We start from the raw sequence: 21,952 nt of genomic DNA on the forward strand, positions 1-21,952 counted from the left end.
ACGTGGCTGTTTGTCGTTATTGCAGATATTGTAACCCAGCTGCAGATCCTTCAGCGGTCTCTACACTTACTGGACCCTCCGCTACAAAAACAGCACTCTCTCATTTCGTATCAGTGAGTGGTGGGAACCTTACGTCGGAGTGCAGCACTCGAGGTTCTGCCAAAGGAACCGAAGATGGCGTAGTTCCGGTTCGTCTATACGCCTAAACTTTCGGCGCGCTAGCGTTGGTGGATAAAGACAAACTTTTCTTTCGCGTTTTCTATAGCTCCTGCTGCAACAACCGCGGAAAAAATTTACGACATCGTCGGCAATAATGTCCGCCCTTGTTAACCACGAAGTTGTACCAAATTCTAAAACCACTTCAGCTTCCCTTTAAGGCGAATGTTCTAAACGTAGACAACGTAGATGTTTTCCGTTTCTCGGACAATTTTTCGGGGCTCTACCTGAATGGAAAAGCGGGTACTAAGGCTGACCTAAGGTTTCCTGATTGGCCTATTTGAGCCATGTCTGGCGAGGGCCGTATCCCGTTGTTAATCCGAGCTGCCGCTTCCTTTCTCCCGGAACTCGTATACATATAGTTCGGGTAATCAGCTTACACATGTGTAGCATCGAGGTTATAGTAATCTCAGACGGGACTGCATGGTTTATTCCCTTGGCCGCACAGCACGCGAAAAGAGTCGTTGCGTACTTCCTCTGGATTCTAACTAATGCCCGCCACAATCGTAACCTTCTCAGTTATATCCAGAACTAGTGGCATGTAGTCATGACCATCAAATGGTCCCACGCATCGAGTATGTAACTTTATATACAGAAGTTTCCGAAGCACGTACGCAATCTGGGAATAAAGTTGGAGCCGAACTTCATCTAAGTGAAGTACCGTATACCGCAATAGATAGTAAAGCATTCCATTCACTAGACTAACGTTGAGCCAATTAAAATACAAAAATAATGAAGCTATAATTAAAGATGAGTTATTATAACATCAGCCTGACGTCACTGTCACGTCACGACGCATGTGATAAACGCTCCCGAACAATTTCTGTTGCACGGTATGTGGGCCGGAGTTGCGGATTGCAATGTTGACGTCAAACGTCAAGATTGGAGGAGAGGGGGGATCCGCTAATTAGTTTATCAACTTCGGTTATCAGTTTGTCGCATTTTTATTTCGTACGTTTCACTTCTGCAGTAATTTTAACACTAAAATCCCGAGAAGTGTGCCAGTCGTGACTGACCTTGGGTCAAAAAGAGAACGATTACCTAGATTTGCGCATTAAAAAAATTTTTTTTTTTCGTCGTATTTGTCCCGCAAGTGAGACGCACTGCGGTTACTGCCAGTTAGGCTAGCAATATCGTTAGTTGGAAATGTCGGCGCCGACAGCCAAAGGCGCGAGGTATTTTTACCTTTACTTCCGAGTTGCACGCGTGTGGTAAACATACTGCCACGTGTGGTGAAAATTTAGGTCAGTACGGCGCGATTCCAACTAGTTACACCGTTTCCTGCGGCGCAGCCTTTCTCAATGCGCTGACAGGCGAGGCTTGTAACTAATAGACTCGTATACGCTTAGTCCGCCTCTCGGCCAAACCAATGCTGCCTAATCCGACTAATCCGAAACAGAATTGGCAGCCCATTCATTTAGCCTGACCCAGACCTGACCAAACCAGATAGACAGTACACGATACCCGGTGTAGCGGCAGGACTTGCATGAGTCCTTCATTTGAGAGCAGAGCATTCACTGTATGTCAATTAGAAGCCGGAATATACGACATTAGGTGCTCGCATAGTTCAGATAGTTCACGCAAGGTGTCTCTGCACACACCGCTAGGTCACAGCAGCAACATTTGATTTTTTCTCCTCACCTAATTAACCGACGAAGAAGAATAACGGGAGAGGTAAAAACGTGTAGAAACCACCGACGATGATTGTCAGTTCCTGCTAATAGCCGTACGCTCCAAGAAAGCAATTGGACTGGCGCCCATGATTGTGCGTATTTGTTGCAGTAAGGATAATTATGCGGCATTTGTTGTGTTGTTGCGCAATTTCTTGGAAAACGAAGCCGCAAACCAGCTCACTTGTAGCAGTAGTATTGGGCAGACAGCACGTGCGTCTCAAAGAGCGACAGATACCGAAATCTCTATATTATTGTTCAATGACATTTGGCATACACAACTGAATGAAGGTGCTGAGCTTGAATGAACACAGTGCTATATTTGTTTAGTTTTTTAACTTTGCTTCCGCTTAGTTTTCATTTTGGGGATTTTAGTTACATCATATACACATTTCTTTATATTGTTACGTATTTTTAGCACGTTCCATTAGAAGCAGCGAAAGGAAGCTCGACAGGCGTAAGAGACGTTGCGAATAATAATAATTGTATGGGTCCTGCGTCCCATAGCCACGATATGATTACAAGAGACGCCGTATAGCGGAGGGCTCCGAAAATGTCAATCACCTGAGGTGCTTTAACGCGCATTGAAGTATAAGCACACGAGGCTGTAGCATTTTGCCTCCACCGAAATGCGGCCCCCGCGGGCGGGATTCGATCGCGCGGCTTTTGGGTCAGCAGTCGAGCACCATAACCAGTAGACCCCCACGGCGGGTGAAACGCCACGAAATCTTGGCGAAAGTGCAAAATCAAGCCATTCGCATTAAAGACGCCGAAAGTTTAAGCAACGCGGTCTTATGCACCCCCCCCCCCCCCCCAAAGAAAAAAAAAATGTTCATGAGACATCGTCCGCTATAGTGCCCGACGTATACAGTGAGAAATCTATATGGTGTGTGTGGTGGTTGGTTAATTGAAGACTAAAGCACACGCGCGCCTCATAACGTGTCCAGCACCTCTATTTTCAACTACATATGCGCTATAACCCAGCAGCTGATTGCAGCTATGGAAGCCAAGACGCATCGACGTTGCGTAAAACACAAATTTATGTATCTCGGAAGTACGAATGCTCTTATTCCGGTAAATAAATTGCCCGAACTGAAAACTCGGAACTTTTGTGGCGACGCTGGATCTCTACGCGCTAAATTTAGGAACTCGTAAGTAACAAAGAGTTGCACGTGAAACAGCGACGTGAAAAGGGTGAGCGCGCATGCGTCGGCACTGTAGGGGCAGTTGGAATTTTGTTTATGTTTGGCGGAATTAGTTCGGTCCTTACGCATGTACGTATACATCCAAGCCGGTTACGGTCCTGTAGTTGAGGAAAGTAGCTTCGATTAGTGACTCTAATATAATTGTTGGGGTTTAACGTCCCAAAACGATGATATGATTATGAGGGACGCCGTAGTGGAGGGCTCCATAAATTTCGACCACCTGGGGTTCTTTAACGTGCACCTAAATTAACGTACACGGGCATTAAGCATTCTCGCCTCCATCGAAAATGCGGCTACGGCGGCCGGGATTCCATCCCGCGACCTTCAGGTCAGCAGTCTAGCACCATAACCACTATAGACCACCGTGGCGGGTGCCATTAGCGACTGCATCTCCGCAAAATTTTCTTCCTGCTTCTGACCCTCTTTTTGGGCAGACCAGTGGCTAAGAATACTCGAGGATATAGAAAATGCATCCTGCAGATTGTTTCGCTGTTAAATGCGTAACTGTGCGTTACGCTTACACTCTAAGAAAAACAAATATATATAAAACGAGTCCATCGACTCTTTCTTGCGAGTCCTGCATGACTTGCCACATATATAACTCACTTTAACGAGACACTCTAATTCTGTTTCTAGATCATTATACTCTCTCCGGAGAGTCGTGTGACCAAAAAAAAAATGTCACCAAAAAAAAGTTAGCATGTCTCTTTAAGGACATTTATATATATGGCAAATCAGTACACACAACAAAAAAAAAGGGTCAAATGACTTTTTTTTTCCTGTGTTAGAGTGTAGACTAATATCGTGATTTGAAGCTTCCATGGGTCAGCAAATACAGAATGCTCTCGAGAGAATGACGAAACGGGGTCGTTGATATATAGTAAAGCACACGAAAAAAAAAAATGGCCCTGACTTAAGCTCATTGGCTTGTTTTGAAACACCTCGCGTAGAGTGACTTACAAGACTGGGATGCTGGAATACGACGCGTTCCTTCGGTTTATCGTGCCAGGTATCGCTATTTTCAGGGCACAGATTAACGCAGCGCTTGAAACTAAGCGAAGAATGAAAACAAAACGACGTAGGAATATATATATATATATATATATATATATATATATATATATATATATATATATATATATATATATATATAAATATATCTATATATATATATATAATATATATATATATATATATATATATATATATATATATATATATATATATATATATACACGCACACACACACACACACACACGAAAGAAGGGCTTGGTAAGTAGTCCTGCTCGCCATCTTTTCACAATGAGTTATACTCGAATTCGCAGTTATACGAATTGTTCAGCGCTGTGCTGTACGCGATGAGAGAAAGCCTAGGAGCTCAAACCTAATTGAGCGTTCAAGGAGAAAACCGTGTTCAATATAAAACCACGTGCGCCCGTTATATATATGTAAAAAAAGAGAATGGGGGAAATACTACGTAGAAAGAGCTCGCAATAAAATTAAATTCCTCGAGCGTGTTCCCGTCGGTATTCGTGGGCTCTAACACGGCAATCACCGACAAGACCGACCGCACCTACGTGTTGAGGTAGTTTTTTCGGGCAACACGGGGGGCCTCGCGCAGCAGCTGCGGAACGCCCCGCTGCTATAAGCCCAATTTAATATCCCCCGAAAGAAGCGGAACGGTTGTACGTTCGAGCGCCGCGCGGAATTCAAATCTCGGAAGAGCATAATAGTTTTTTTTTTCTCTCTTTCTGTCTTTGTCGCAGAGATTGAATACTTATATATGGCCACACAATACCATGAATAACGGAGATCCAACTAACCGCCACGTGACTGCGAGCGGTTGATTTTGCCACGATTTATCTATGAATCTCTCGGGGGGAAAAAAAATATATGTAAGGTTTCGCACGGCGTGTGCCGTTTCGGCAACAGAATTTTTGTGCTTTCTTTTAAACGACTGCTCAGCAGACAGTTCGCGTTTGCGGTTGGAGAGAAGAGAGATACAAAAGAAAAGAAAAGAATGATAATAACCACTTTTTCCGGCGAACTATGTGAGCCCGAATAAGAATGCCATGTTCGAGGCAGGCTGGGTCTGGTAATGTATTATCGCGTGCCTCACAAAAGAAAGAAAAAAAAAATAAAGCGATGACGGTCTTTAAAGGGGTCATGAACCACTTTTCCAAGTAATGATCTAATGGCCTCAGTATCGGAGTGTACTGCCTCCCGAATCGATTGCCGCAAAAATTTCTCGAATCCGTCAAGAATCAGCGGAGTTACGGGGGTTTGGCGCACGCTCCCAGCGCTTTCTCTCTTTTCTCGTGCCGACGAGCGCACTGGAAGCTAGACAGGGAGGGATGGCATGGGGGAAAGAAGTTACGCCAGCGCGCGTCATGAAACGCGATCGCTCTCCCGCTGTGATTCGCTTGCGCGAGTGCGGCTACCGTGTACTGAGGAGTGCGGCGCCGGCAAGTGGCGGCACCCCGCGGCAAGAAGCGCATCTGATCCGAACGCCGCTCTCGATTTACGTCGGCTATCGGCCAATAAGCATGCTATGTCTCTTGCGACGTACAGCGGACAGACGCCCCGCCCACCGACGAGAGTGAGAACCGGCCTCTGTTTGAAAAGAGGGTGCCTGGGGAAACGGCAACTTCGCGCTCCGCTTGTGGCCATTACGCGGCGCGCACGACTGTAATATTTGGCAGAGCAGTTCATAGCCGTGTCAGCTTTCCGCAGGATGTGTTTTTTCAATCAGCCCAAGGGGTGCTTCATGACCCCTTTAAGAAAAGTTCTTACCTAACCAAACGCATTACGTCCTGAGTTTCACGGTTTTGGAATAAGCTTTAGTTATGCAGAATTTCCCGAGAAGACAAGTTTAAAAGTTAAGTATACTCGCGCGTATACTTAACTATTGTTGCGTACTATTTTAGAAGTCCGCGGCCGTTCCTCCTCAAAGGCGGATGCACACAGGCCTGCACCAATGGGCGCGCCTTCCAGACTGACGTCACGAGCCGGACGACTGGTGACCCCGCCTCCGGAGAATATTGCTAATAGCATGAGAGGGACCCTTTCTTCACTCGCGGAGGCGATCGCCTGTCGCGCTTCGGTCGTCTGGGTGGGGCCTCTCGGGACTACTTAAGTTGTGTCCGCCTAAGTTTAAGAGAAGTAACCCGTTTAGCTTTCGACCTTCATTTTGCTTTTCTATTGCCTTGCCGACGTTTACTGCGCACTCAGCCGCCGTAGCAGCTGGGGAGGCTTACCTTTAGTAGCTAGCCACCATACCTTTAACCAGCATCCCCCCCCCTCCCCAATCCCTTGAGATTCGGCCAAAGTATCCGCGTTCTTGCTGAACGGAAAATGCGCATTCGATTTTATGCGCACGATATACACATTTACGCATGTATGCCTTGCTTGGAACATGAGGTCGGGTGATACGACGCCGCAACACGCTTCTTTACCAAACGCCACAAAGTGGATGTAATTCCCTGGGCTTTTACAGTCGATTTTAAATTTCATTTTCCTTAGATCTCTTTCATTTAGCGGCCGATGAGTGACAGCTTACTATTTTACGCTGATGTGGCGACTGTACAGCGCATGGTATCACCCCTCAGTAACCTTTGAGAAATCGTTGAACAGAGAACACCCGCCGCGGTGGTCTATTGGTTATGGTGCTCGACTGCTGACCTGTCAATCATGGGATCGAATCCCGGCCGCGGCGGCCGCCTTTCGATTGAGGCAACCAGCTGGAGGTCCATGTGTTTAGATTTGGGTGCGCGTTAAAGAACCCCCAAGGGGTGGAAATTTACGAAGCCATACACTACGGCGTCCTTCATAATCACATTTGCGGTTTGGGAACGTGAAATTCTAAGAAATATTATTGTAGCAAATCAGAACTGCGGTATCCCGCAAGGTGGCGGAAGGGTTAGGAAAGGGAAAATATACGACCACCCGTTTGTAGCACGAAGCTACAAGGAAATAGATACGGATTTCTCAGAATAAAACTTCTTAGTCGCCGAAAAATTCATCCTGGTCCGGGGTTCGAACCCGGGATCAGCTTTCTTTCTTTGTGAGAAAGCTTTCTTTCTGAGAAATTCGTATGGATTTCTTTGTGGCCTAGTAGTAAAACAGGTCGTTTTTCTTTTCCTTTATTAATTATTATAATAATAATTACAACTGTTGGGGTTCTACGTCCCAAAACAGCGATATGATGTCGAACAGGTAACGTCGCCGGAGCCAATGTTTCGAGAAGCTTCGCACCTGTCATCGTCAGAGCGCTGACGAAGACAGGTTTCTTTGTTGAAGCGTTGGCTTCAGTGATGTTCTGCGTTCAAAGATTTCTGCTCACCTCAAGACTCCACCTAGCCTGAGCTTCTTTTCATTATCAACCATTCTTAGTTGTATGTTCAGCGTCGTTCCTGTCAGTGCTGTGTCCACTTCGTCGGTGGAGTCATTCATCGACAATTTTGCCGCTCTACATCCTGAAAACTATATATTGATAACGTCAGATATGGGATGACCCTACTGCATGACTATTGGATCAAAAGACAACGACCCACGGCCACAGAGCCCATTCTGATCTTGGTCAAGAAATTCTGCAGGCTCTTACGAATGTTGACGATCGAGAGCGCGTCTTTCTTCGCAATAAGCCTAAATAGCTACCTCTCGCGCGCGTTCCAATGACGAAGAGATTTATCTGAATGCACTTTGTTAGCACTAACACAGCCGGTCGGGTAATACGTCACTCGAAGCCGCCACGGCAGCGCAATATGTGCAACAGGTCGTACCGGAATATAGTGGACTCTTCGTGTAAGTAACAACAGAAAGATATAACGGCGATGCCGGCGCACACTGCCATGATCAGTGACGCACGAGGAGATGTTATATTTGTGTCAGCGTCGTCTTTGAGGCTGACGTGTGAATGAATATTCATGGAGCGCCGCGGTGGTGGAACGTGCCTCGAAGGAGAGTCACTCGGCGCGGACGCACGGACAGCGTGTGACGAACGATGACCTTTGGACAGAGCGTGCCGCGACACCTCGAGGAAGTTTCTTCCATGTAACTTCGCATTTTGGCAGTAATGTAAACACGAGGGAAGTCCTTCGCGGAGTAAATATATTGCCACATAAGCATATATGTATGCTTGGGCACGCGAGGGCGAACGCCCTGACCAGGAATCGCGCCTACAGGTAAACTGCGAACAAGGTTTCAATACAGTTAACGAGAAGAACGGTGTTATACGCACTGTGGAATGCTCACACACGGGAAGTGGTCATACACACGAAGATTGGCAAAGTTTCTAAAGTATCGCTACTTCGCCAGTGTCAGTGGTTAGTCCGTGACACTGGGGTGGGCAGTTACCTACGCCGTGCCGCCTCGCATTCCTCAATATTTTGCTGCCATCACTGCTGCCAAAGCCAGGGCTGTTGAACGGGGCTGAACTTGTGCCCCGTCAGGGAGGGGAGAGTCTATTTGCGCCTTAACAGCTCGGAGTCGTGCGACCTGAACAGAAACTTCACGTATATACCGTCAGTGTTAGAGAGGCACGTCGCTGTCGGCCCTGGCTCTTGCAGTATAGTGATGCTGGCAAAATATAGTGAGAAACGCGAAGCGGTACGCCGTAGATTACTGCCCCCCCCCCCCCTTCCCCAGTGACACGGACTAACCACTGACATTGGCAATATAACGATACTTAAACTTTGCCAATCGTCATGCGTATAACCACTGCCGGTGTCGGCGCACTCCGTAGTGCATATAAGATTGTTCTTGCGCGAAACCAGTGCAATATATATAAAAAAACAGAAACAAAGGAAGCCTGGGGTTGATTTCACAAAGCAAAAAGAATTCGTATAGGTGCTCTTTTCTACTGATCAGCTGGCTTCCCTAATGACAAGTACAGCATCAAGGTTGACTAAAATATGCTCCTACGCAAAATTCTGGCGCAGGACGTTTTTATGAATGGCTCTCAGCGTTATAACCGGTACTTCGTGGGGAATTCGCGACAAAGTTAACGCTGTTAATTACAAACTAGAAGAAGGTAAGAAAACTCAAACTCTAATAATTAAACTTTTTTTTACTTACTTGCCCTCACGCTTACTTTGTGATTTTACGTGGTGAGTAGCCGTATATTCTTCACAAACCCACCGGCTGAATAGTCTGAGTAATTTTGCACATAGCCCGGTTCACACCGAACACACTTTCTGGAGCTACGCTGACCTGTTCAAGAACGTCTTGCTTGTTGGCACGGCGCCCATAAGTTAAGACAAAGGGGGCAGGGGGGAGGGTTAGATGGTGCATACGTCATCATAGTTTCCATTCCAGGCTTTAAATTTTTCCTGCGCAATAGCTTCGCTTCTTTTAAATATTATTATTACATGCGCGATCTGTGCTCACGTATTTGTTATGTGGAACTATTTTTTTTCTCTTGCATAATCACATTCCTCTCATTTCTTCAGCGACTACGCGCAGTTTCGATTTTTCGTAAACGTTGTGCAGGATATAGCATTTACCACGTAACGTATACAGTTTCGAAATCTCTCGCTCAATTACACGGAGTCCGGCGAACCGTACAGAAGCTCGCGTTCCTGGATTTCGAAACATGTCTCGACATTCTGGGGAACGAAAGCAATACTGTAGAAAGCGAAAACACGCGGCAAACACAACGGCCCACTTCGTTCACAATCAAGTGCCAGACCGATAGTGCGGGAGAAGGATACCGGTGCTGCCGAACAGCAATGTATCACAAAGTTTCCCGCATGGTATCCACATCAGCAGCACATTCGTGATTGATGGTGTATACGCTTAGCGTTGGACGTACGTGCTACAAGTCGATTTTCTTTTTTTTTTTGTTCGCGAAAATCGCGTGGTGAGAACAGAGCTACACGTACATTGTTGCCTTTCTATTACTGAGTGCATGTTTTTGTAAAGGGCAACAATTACTTCTGTAACGACGTGATTTGGTGGCAGAGATTGTGTCCGCTGGGTATCTATGGCAACACTTTGCCCGGCTGCAGAGAAAAATAAATGGCATTAATGTAGCGAGAAACACTGAATACAGTCGAAGAGCGTTTTCGTGCGTATACAATTGAGTGCACGATATCAAGCACCGAGAAGTAATAGTACACGAACACAAAGAAGCGTTCATTAGAATGTCCGGCTCAATAAATCAGTAACGATCACCACAGGTGTGCTATAACAACGTTGCCTAGAATGTGTCACCAGGCATTGAATTAAATCATTGCGCTGATGATGCGCTCCTATCGAGTGGTGTATTAATTATGCGAACTAATAGCTCACGACCGAAAAAGAGGGGGGGGGGGGGGGGGAGGGGGCCGAGGCAAGACACGGTTCACGTATGTGCGTGTGAGTGCGCGCGCGGAAAATGCGAAGAGTACGCGACGAAAGCACCTTGGCTGTACAAGTGTAGCAACGAGAGTACACGTAGCTAACTTACATAACTAGGTAATGAAGGGGTAGGTGAACAGCGCGGGAGGGACACAAGGACAAGGGACCCACGAGGGCCCTTACGTACGCGCATAACGTGACATATTGAGCCGGCTCCTAAAAAGATTATCCTTATTCCTGTCCTGACAAAGCCCTGTGCCGGCACGCTCTAGTTGTGTCCACTGCACCAGTCGATTCGGCCCTATGGGTGCTAATTTTGTAATCGCGTCATTCTACCCACTCCTCCTTCGAACTAGACTGGGTTACCCTCTCCTCAATGCAGTCGTTACTCCAACAGGCCACTGGTCATCGGTCCGAAGCCTAACATGCTGCCCAGTTCCACTCGTTTTTGTAATCTAATATTGTTCCCGACCCGTTTTCTTTCTTGTTTTTTTTATCGCTATCTGCGCAATGCTTGACCCTCTATTGAGATCATTATCCAGCAGGTTATGGCTCCATAACTAAGCACCAGCAACATACATTATTTGATTTCTGCTGCATTCTTTTTTTTCTGTAAGCAGCCAATCATAACTCAGTAGAAAATGCCAAGTGCGCTTCGCGCATCTTTCATTTGCTTGGCCTCTTTCTTACGCACTATTCAACAAAATACGTTCCTGCTTGGCCTAACTTTATATAGGGCATCGTTGATAGGCCGTCCGCGAATATTGAGTTCCTGTTTGTAATCCAAATCCAGCCAGCGCTGCTTTTATTTTTAGCATACTTATCCATAAATGAACCTTTAAACATTGCTGGTTCGAGCCCTCAAACTCGGTGGTTGCGAGGTTCGACGTGGTTTGCCCAGCAGAATGCGCGGCCTAATAAGCGTGAAGACCTGCTATGCACGAGTGCCAACGTTAAAAAGTGCCCTTGATTAACTGAATTTGCAATCGGCCTGAGGGCGCTCGCGGCAAATCGATGCCAAAGAATGATGCCTTTGGGCTAATAACACGCACCGGACTTTTTCAGAACAAACGATGCGCGCTCCTTGATGGTTCCGAGATACGCAGCCGCATTCAAGTACCGCGGCTAATGCACACGGCCGGTAACACAAAGGCGCTTACCAACATCATTTCTTCTTTAAAGCAATGTACTCAGATCTGCATGTCTATTAGGCCGCTCATGCTCCAGGGCACACCACGTTAGAGCCCGCAACTGCCGCAAAGTGCCGTCCAGCATAACAGAGCCGGCTGCTCGCGCACTCTATACACAGACGTGGACGGCGCTGCACATGATGGAATGTAAACGTACACACAATCCGGATTTCCCGCGTTCAGAAAGGTCGGTACGGGAAGTTGGCAACAATGTAGGATGAATATATGTTTCCATTATTCGCAATACCTTACCATGTTTACACGTTTCGCGACAACCATGTAGAAAGGAATGGCGGAATAAAATGTCTACGTCAGCTCCAATTGTAATGTCATAATCCAGGCAATCCGCGCCATACAAAACGTGACGATTACTACTTTTGATACTCAGCACCACAAAACGGAGGAACTACATCTTCGACGTCCGTCAGCAAAAAATATTCCAGTGGTCGCACGTTTCGCATTGCCAAAAATAAATCTCTGTTTTCCCTTCGGACTTCTGATATTACCCGCACTGCAACTTCGCCTCGCTGCTATGAAGAATTTCGGCAGCCGTGGCAAGTTTTTATACACATGTACGCTCATTCCATGTCTTAGTTAAGGGACACATCTACGACAAGTGGTATATCTAAATGATCCGATTTCTTGCTTAATATGTGATGACTGCGTGGATATGTTGGTCATATTCCGCGAACTTGTCGGCAACGTGTTTCATGAAATTAATATAACCTACTATTGAACAAAACCAGTCTACTACCCAGGGTTTAGTGAAGTGTTAAAATTGCCGAAGCGGATATTCTGTACAATTTAGGCACCACATAAATAAGCTGATGCGCTTTGAATTCTTTGGCACCCTATTTATCGATTAATATTACATTTGAATTCTTCTCCTCTGGTAAAGTTTAAATCAGTGGACATAAAGGAATGGATGTTCGTATGCCTTTCGAACATCAGGGGTGCTATGCAGGATGACCCAAGCTTCTCGGGAATACGAGTTTGCTCCGAGCTCGCAATACGGCGGTCATGATAGGAAGACAGCGCGAAGCGCGCGATAGCAGCCTTTTAAAAATGATGACTACAAGAACGAGCATGGCGTCACAAACGCATGTGCGGTATTTGCGGCGGTTTTCAAAAGAACACCGCGTGCGAACGCGTCAGCGCCGCCACTCAGTCCACACATCAGTAGTGCAGCGACGTCAGCGCGATTGTCGCGCTATCTTTTTGCCAACTGAACATCGCGCCTCCCACAGGCGTGTTCGTGGGCGTTTGTCCTTTTTCGGGCAAGTTCTTTCATTCCTCCTTCAGCATGGAAATTTCCACTCTCGAAGACAACAAGGGCGCACACGCAGCACTATCGTGCAGCTCGTTTCGCTTCTCTCGAATACTACAGATAAATAAATGGACAGCTTACTGCTACTTACATTACACGTTCGAAGATTTTTCTGCAGTAACGAATTGGTGGAAACAATGTCTCCACAAAGAAGTAAATAGCAACAGTTCTCGCCATAAATGCCACCAAGGGCGCTCGCTTCACGGCTGTGACAGGCTGTGAGCGGTATACGTCGTGAGCGTGGTGAAAGTGAATGCGAGACATCGTGATGATGTAACCTTTAGTTCTTCGTGCGTGTGTGCATAGTCTGTGCGATTAAGCTCATAGATGAATCGTGGCGCTCGCTGGCGTTGCGGCGTAAGCACTGCTCCTCGGAAAGCGCTAACGCGGTGGGCGGACCCGATCTTCGCCGCGGGCGTCTGTCAATCAAACTGATTGACGCGCGAACTCGGGTACAACCCGTTGATTCTGAAAAGGCCCCACTTCAACTCGTTACTGTCATAGTGCCGTTGTGCCTGTAGAGCGTTTCATGCGGTGGACGCTAAGCAGCAGCTTCTTTGCATATAAAATAATTTGTTCAGCTTGCACTACTTGTGCAAGGCTGGAGCCATCGGAGGAGCTTATAATCACCTAGCTTCTTCGAGCTTTTTGCGTAGGTTGTCTACTAGGTCTGCTTAGGAGTGAAGACCACGTCAGATCGGTCTGAATTTTGATGGTGTTCATCAGGTAGGTCCAAGTAACATTATATTCAATAGCCCTGTCTTAATTAATAATGCTTTAATTAACGCGACGATAATTACTGAGGTTTAATTAAAAATGGCATAATTAGTGTGGAGTTCGTTACCATACTTCTAATTATAGCGGTCCTAATTAGTGTGGCCTTAGTAGGTACGTCCTATTTAATTTGGTTTTACTTAGCGCGACTAATTATCGTGTTGCTAATTAGCATGGACATAATTAGCTTGGTCTTAGCTTTACACGGCTTCATTAGCATGGTCTTAGTAAGATGTGGCTCAATTAGCTCGGTCTTAGCATGACCTCGCTTAATTAGCTACGTATACCAACCAGCCAATTAGCTAATCAGCCGGGCGCACGTGCTCCGGAAGCGAGCAGACGATTAATAAAAGGACGAAGAGGGCACGTGCCGGCCGAACGCGCTAGAATGTACAGGCCGACCACGATGATTACACACGCGGCCTCGGCGATTATCTCCGGCCGCGGTGTTGTAAGGCGTTCGGCCGGAGCTAATCTCAGAGGCCGCGGTGCTGATTATTCTAAAGGATACTTAGTGCAGACATTAAACGCTTGAAAATGAATTTAAACAGCCCGTACCTCTAAAAAATATCGTTAGTAAACGTTTCTGACACTTTTCTTGCATGCGTGCACTTCTGCTGTCAGTGGAACGACAAACAAATGAAAGAAGATTCCTCTGCTTTGAAGACACCACCGAACATTGTCGACCGCCCTTGACGTGAAGCCGCGTTCCACCGTAACCAACGGAACGCGGCGCCCGCTGAGGGGTGGATTTGATCTTTTCGTACTGTTAACTCGTTCAAAAGGGGGTGTCGCCAGAGCTCGGAAAGATTCCAAGTTTCGCCAAACTAGGGCCATCCTGCATATCACCCCAGGGTAACGACTCTAAAACTGATCGTGCTTAAGTGTTCTTCGCCATTGGCAGGCTGCTTCCTATAATACGTCCAGAAAAAAAAATCGACATAAAAGTTTCTGCTACGAACAATTCAAGCGCACGATATTCGAACAGCGCACGAACACGGGCGCAGACCCGCCATTCATACATAGTTTCCCGCGGAGTTTTCCTCAAGGCATACTTTGCTAACCCTTCTCAAATGACACAAAACCATTCCATATCTACCCCGCGGGTATTCAAATGAGACCGAATGGCTGTTCTCTGTACCGCAAAATTTAGTCTCGATAATCCCTTCCACGCTTAAAAAAAAAAAGCTAAAATATTGGGTGTCCGGGCACGGAAATTATACATTACGGGTTGCTCCGCGAAGTACGATGAACTCAACGGGCATTACGCGATCTCGCTAGGGCAGTACGGTAACGAGTGAAACAGCAAGACCACTTGTGCTAGCCCCGAGCTTTATTTCCCCGAAAGACGTTAGAACCTTGAAGCGCAGAACTCATCGCAGCATTTTGTTTTTTTTTTTTTTGCATAACAAGAGCTCTAAGATTTCCGGCTTTGCTAAAAGAAAGCATGTAGTATTAACGCCGAACGTTCCATTGCGCTTGTGCTTTCGAACGCTTTCCTTTCTTCTCATCCGTGATGTTTTTCTTATGTTCGATTTTCTTTTTTTTATTTTTTTTTTAATTAAACAGCACTCTTTTTCCAAAGAACTTCGTGCTCGTTTATCACCGCTTCTCGGAGAGCGAAAGACGAAGAGAACACAGAGGGAAACACCGTCACATACACCACAACCACAAAGACTGAAAAAAAAAAAAACGGCTCACAGTTCCTCCCTTGTCGCCCCTTCCCCCCCCCCCCCCCCCACCATTCATTTTCGAGCACCTGAGTACATTATCCAGGGTACGTACCGCCACAGAACTTATCTCAACATGCAGTCAAGTTCTAAAGCCGCGTAATAAAAAAAAATGGAAAAAGCATTAAGCCAACAGGTGAAGTGTACCAGGACAAAAACCGAAGCGAGCGCCTGCGGGAGAACAATGCTGCATATTCTTTTCATTTTCCTTTTTTTTTTTAAGAGGTCATAAGCGGATTCACGCTGGCGGACCCTCTCAACGGGGCCCGCGCCGAGCTCGCAAATCCGTACGAATCGCTCGCTCTCCTCTTCTGGTTCCGTTGAGCCGCAGCTTAGTCTCGTTCTAAAATCCTCCCTTAGGACTGCCGAAAGCGGCGTTCCGCATTACGGGCAACGAGCGAGCCCCTCTGACTACGCAGCGGTACAGCCGGCGCAATCGTGCGCGCGCTAGCCAACCGCCAAACGGCGCATGCTCGGCCACCGCGAAGCGAGCAGGCTGCAGGTTGATTCGCAGGTGGGTGGGAGCCAGCCCGCCATATAACAAGCGAGGACTCCGCGTCCACTCGACCGTAGTTTCTAACCGACGCAAAACGGGTGCCGTTAGGTGGAGATTAGAGAGGACAACGCTGCCGGGACACTATTGGCATGCACGGCATGCAGCGGATAGTGCAGGGAACGGAGTGAGCACGGCACCGTTACTTGTAGCGATGCTACATTTAAAGCCTTTGTTGGTTAGCGTTGCAGGGCCGAGCGTATCGCTCGCACAGCCACTGCGGATTCAGCGAAGGACATGCAGTTACGTCAGCAGTGTGCGGTCGTGCGCAATCAGTGACACTAACTGAGCATCGTCGGATAATATCTGCCATTTCTTTGAGGACTGAACAAAATCAGTTATGGGTGAATCTCATAGACGAGGTTCTAATGAGAGAGATTTTATCGAACCGGGAAGAATAAGAAGGGTTATGCGATCGCGGGCCAAAAGAGTTAAATGAGCGGGCCAAAAGAGTTAAATGAGCAATTTGACATACAAAAAAGAAGTAGACCACGCAATATGAACGCGAACGAGCGTGACAAGTAACACACGTCTATCTCTCTTTATCTCTGTCTCCCCCGCCTCGTCAGTCTCGAAAGTTCCTGTATACATATACTGCAAAGCACGTACTTTCAAGGTGCACAGAAAGCTGTGGGTATCTGCAGCTATACGCCGAACTGTAGCGAACACAACAAACAGTCTGCACGGAGGAAACTAACAAAGCGCTCAAAGTATTCTTCTAAGAGTTTCTTCTCTTCTGCGCCGCCCTAAACATTGTGAAATTAAGATTACTGATTAAGATTAAGAAATTGTGATTAAGATTAAGAATTTAAAGTAAAAATCAAGGCCCAACGCTGGCCATTCTTGATTCCTTATTTCAAGTCGCTTAATCACTGAAATCTAGCCGAGTCAACTACTGGAATAACAACATTAACATTTCAACAACGGCAATCGGATACGTGCACATGCGAGCCATGTCTCCCTCCGTCCTGTTTACGTCGTGATCCTTGTGCCGTTCATCGCGCATTGTTCATATCATATGCTTCAACGCACCCGAACAGCGAATAAGCAAAAGCAGCTTTGATCGGGGTATTTAACACAGGCGATTGCAATACACCCAGCGCTTTTTGTAGTTTAGTTATTTCATTTTCCATTAGGGTCATGTTTCGCTACATATGTACGACTGACGGATTTCTTCTAATCGATAAGCATGCTGTGATCGCCGAGCTCGAAACGGTGAGAAGCGACAAAGAGATTTTTTAATGACAGTGGTGGCTCCATACGCAAGACGAAGGGAGCATCTGTGCTCCCTTCTGCCGCCTGCAACATGCAAAGCCTGTCGTAACCCAGGCGGAAGTTCAGGCGCAACCAGAACCGAACCTGCGAGGAGTGGCACGCGTGCAGCGACCGGTAGCGCCCATGAAACCGTCACTCGCGCCTTAGGAACAAAAGGCGAGCGTCAGAGACAAATGCGGGCCTAACCTCATTACTGAATGCAACCCTATAACGCACGAAGTATCCCAAGTTCACTTGTATGTTTTACATGTAAGCTAAGGAGACGGTGGATGCGGGGCCCTGACAGCGCCAAAAGAAACTCCCGCAAGAACACACTTCAATTAAGTTAATGACACAAGAGGCATCAGCGCGAAGCCTGGCTTCCTACGGGAAAGGAAGGTGAGTTCTCATTACACGCTGGCGGCTCAAATTTGAGTGTCTTGCCGTCGATGTGCCCTGCTTGTTGCACATCCCATAATATTTTCCGCAATCGATTTTAATACCGATACTGGCTGCCATAAAAACACTCTCACAAAAAAGAAAAGAGCACTAGAAAACTTCCTGTCGACGATATCGTGAATGTTTCTGCTCCATTCTTCCGATTAGCGGGAAATCCTTCCTTCCGCCTATTCCCACACTGAACATCATCACAAAGCTTGTGCTCGCAATTGTACTCTCATTTTGTAGTAGGGCCATAGCATATTGCACCAATTATTCATCTTGAGTGGGATTGCTGTCCAAGGCGGATATTATTTGCACGATACAAAAAAAATCAATATTTGACTATAAATATTTGGTTGCTTAGCATAGTTCATGTAGTTAACTTTAAACTGAGTTAATATACGGTGCACACTGCAATTTACAAATCGTAGGCGGCCACGTCGACATTATTATTTACACAGAACGAATTTTGAGTATGAACCTTGTTTCGACACATGTATACCCAAAGCTTGCGACAAAATTTCAGATGTTCCTGCAATTTTCTTTTTAGCTTCAGCGCCGAAAAAGGCACGTTGCTAAATTATAAAATAAATGCAACCACGCTAGATTTTTAGCAGTTTGATAACATTCATCTAAAAAAATCTCTATTAGTTTCAAAATAGGCTAAGCGGATGTGCATCGCGAGATCGCTGTATTCGATTCACGTGTTACGATAAGTGTGACGAAGTAATTAGCTAAAAAGCTGGTAGGTCATATTTCGTTATTTCATTAATTATTTATTTCGACTTCCCGCATAACCAATGGCTCCTTCATTAAGTGTAATCTATCTCAATGGGTAGATTTGTGCTCTATACCGCAGACGATGTGAAAAAAGTACCCTATTAATGTAAAACAAGCTACGGCCGTATTGCGTAGCGAGAAGTCGCAGGTGAGTGGCGGTTGGTGGTGCGCTGAGTGAGCGGTCATCTTACCTTGTTCTCGTCGAAAACCCGAAAAACCAGCGATGCAAACTTCGAGGGATCACCTTGAGGAAAGAATTGCTTGTATATCCTCAGAAAACCCTGAAACGAAACAAAAGCACTGTAACCATCAAACACAGTCGACTGAGTAGAAAAAGAAGGAAAAGAAGAAAAAGAAAATATATTGGGGTTTAATGTAAGAGCAAGAAAAGTCAAAGGGCTTTCGCCTTGATGTCTCTTAAGAAGGACCTAAGGACGCCGGCCATTTTCCATCTCGATTCTGGTTTTCGTCGTTATCGAAGACGGCAATGAAGCGGAAAATTGCAAAGACATTGATAAAGCCCATTACACTAATGGAACCGGGCAAGAGTTTGCGTTCCTGAAGGTTCTTTACTGCTTTACTAAATCGGTGGTTATTACGCTTCTTCACTCGCCATCTCACAGTTCAAAACTCAGGGAGGTGTCTAGAAGAAATTAAATACAGAGTAATACATAATCATGCTACATTTCGAGCCAGCAATCCTCATCACCGTCACTTAGCTCCCTTTTGCAAAAGGCTGGAACATCACACATGAGGTGGCGAAATTATCAAAAAAAAAAAAAAACATAGCGAAACACTAGAAAACTTTGTAATAGCGTTTGCAAACAAACGTAAACGAATTACGCTTGTAAACAAATATTATTGTTCTCACTTGACATGTCAAATACGTTAATTATTGGGTTTATGTGGTTATAGGTACGCTTATGTTACGCTATGAGCAGCGTTTGATATTTCAAATAATATGTAACCATAAAGTTAGAGACTTCTTTGCACATTTAATGATAATAATTTGTGGGGTTTTACGTCCCAAAACCAAGATATTAATATGAGAGACGCCGTAGTGGAAGGCTCCGGAAATTTCGACCACCTGGGGTTCTTTAACGCGCGTCTAAATTTAAGCGCGCTTCATTCAGAGAGAAATCGTCCTATAATTTAACTTTCGACATTTTCTTTCATCAGTGATTTGGCAGAACTGGGGACACTTCGGCAACCTCGAAGTTGCTTTTTAGTAAGCACTTAATTATTCAAAAGACACAGGGAGAGACGGCCGCTATTGGCTTTATGGGGCGTGGTGTTTGTGACCACGATAAAGCAAGCGCACTCCTGTACCCTAGGTAAATTCACTTAGTATTTTTGGTGAATTCACTGTACATTCATCAACAGCACATTAACTAAACGAATATTAAAAGTGTGATGAGATACGCAACGCAGTGTGAGTCTATATTATAGCGTCGCGAAACGTCTGCGATATTCGACATTCATTCGACGCTCTTAGTGAAAATATTAGCGACATTGCAGCTAGGTATGGCAAAAATAGAACTGAGATAAATATGTTGGCAACGTTGGCTTCTTGACCAGTTTACCGTGTGTGTATGTTTATGTATACGCTAAGAAATAGAGTTCCCGAACGCGACACTTGCGGCTTCCACGTAAGCATTAATTGTCGTGGTAGCTATATGATCTCGTTACCGCTGGTCGCCAGGAGCTGAGGAAATAAACTTTAGCATCGTTTAGAATAACCCGAAACGCTTGTTTTGAAAAGGTAGCGAGTTCAGCTTCTAATATGGTTCAACGATTTGTGTGCCCGTAGACTTCATGAGAAGCGTCGGCATATATATATATAAACGACGCGTTACTGAATCGTCTTGGCTTGAAAATACGCCTTGCAAGGCACCGAACGGCTCACTCTCTTTTAATACCTACATTTGTGTTTCTTCAACTTGTATTGGTTGAAAAAAAAGTCTTGAGCGGAAGCAACACGCACAGAATGCTGTTGTATTTGTGGGTGCTAATATATTATGGCTCATATTTTTCGTAACGTCCCGTTTTTCATATATATTCTTGCTCTTTCTATCTTTCGAAATGACCCGCCGCAGTGGTCGGGTTGTTATGTTGCTTGACTGCTGATCCGAAGGTCGGGGGATCGAATCCCGGCCGTGGCGGCCACATTTTGATGGAGGCAAAATGCTAGAGGCCCGTGTGCTTAGATTTAGGCGTACGTTAAAGAACCCCGGGTGGTCGAAATTTCAGGAGCCCTCCACTACGGCGTCCCTCATAATCATATCGTTGTTTTGGGAGGTTAAACCCCAATAATTATTTTTATTACTTTCGGACCCAGACCTGAAGAATCAGCGAAGCCTGGTTCAACGGGCACGAGAGATGGCGAAGGCCCGCGGCTACCTGGAATAAGGAGGCCGCCCACCTTGGGCGCACAGCGCGCTTGCTCAAAATAAACGTTTATTCTCTCTCTCTCTCAAAATGTAGGTTAAGAAAGCGGACACGCCATTCGTTGCTCCTGCGTACCGTGCATTCAGTTAAGCAATTAGTTAACTTAATCACTAACTAATTTAGTTATTTATTACGATATTATCAGACTAATCAATTTCATAATTAATATGTAATTAATTAGTTTCCTTGTTTGTTTGTCTGCAGTTAATTATCATCCAAAGGTCTAAGCAGAAATGTTCGAGGTATTGCTGTGTAATAACTTGGCCATATTTGCTTAGCTTCGTGGAAGGCTCATTGTATTAGAATCAGTGTTACACTGATCAGTATTGCGATCAGCGTTAACTACGTCAGTCACGTCGCTTGGGTATGCTATCTTCAACGATAGCATTGTGAAACTAATAATTCTAATTTATAAGAAAACATTCACGTCAACGGTGGAGATTTCCTTCCCTAAAAACACAGGAGAGATGTCCTTCTGTGCGCGGTCGTTGAGCTGTAGTAATGAGTAATACGTAATGCCTCGAAGTCCCACCTACAATTGGTCACCGAGGCCGATCAATTTCAGAAACTGCAGTAATTACCGTCCTGCGAGCGACGTATGATTCCATGATACGGATGTCTACGTGTCTAATAAAATGACCTAAGCTCTGCCCGGTTCAAAAACTGTTCGAATGGTTGCTTCAGAAAGAGGACAAAAAACAACGGACCTTCGATTGTCTTTTCAGAACTGCACGAGGGGTACATGTGTCCGTCTAATATTCCAATAACGAACGAGTGGGCTTTCTTAAAACCCACCCCTATAAAACCAGAGATAAAGTGAAAAAGTCTGTTGATGCGGGCTTGTTTGTACGTACTGAAACTTGAATACAGCGCTAGGACGGGGCATAGAATAGAAATGACAAGACATGGCGCTGACTAACAACGAGAAACGCCAGAGAAAAAGCGACAAAGTTACATCGTGACGTGAAAGGTACACGATCCCATTAGCGGTTCCACTCGAGGAACGAGACAGCGGGGACGACGAC

General features: G+C 45.7%; 1 protein-coding gene across 1 annotated transcript in view; it reads right to left on the reverse strand.

The window, feature by feature from the left end:
- The window catches only part of LOC119379584 (frequenin-1), a 281,957-nt gene that overhangs the window by 50,927 nt on the left and 209,078 nt on the right, over positions 1–21,952 (reverse strand). The window contains exon 4 of the mRNA XM_037648888.2: positions 18,671–18,760. Coding sequence (XP_037504816.1) covers positions 18,671–18,760 — 90 coding nt within the window. The remainder of the gene's footprint in view (positions 1–18,670; positions 18,761–21,952) is intronic.

This window comes from Rhipicephalus sanguineus, chromosome 1 (assembly GCF_013339695.2).
Source record: "Rhipicephalus sanguineus isolate Rsan-2018 chromosome 1, BIME_Rsan_1.4, whole genome shotgun sequence".
NCBI lineage: Eukaryota > Metazoa > Arthropoda > Arachnida > Ixodida > Ixodidae > Rhipicephalus > Rhipicephalus sanguineus.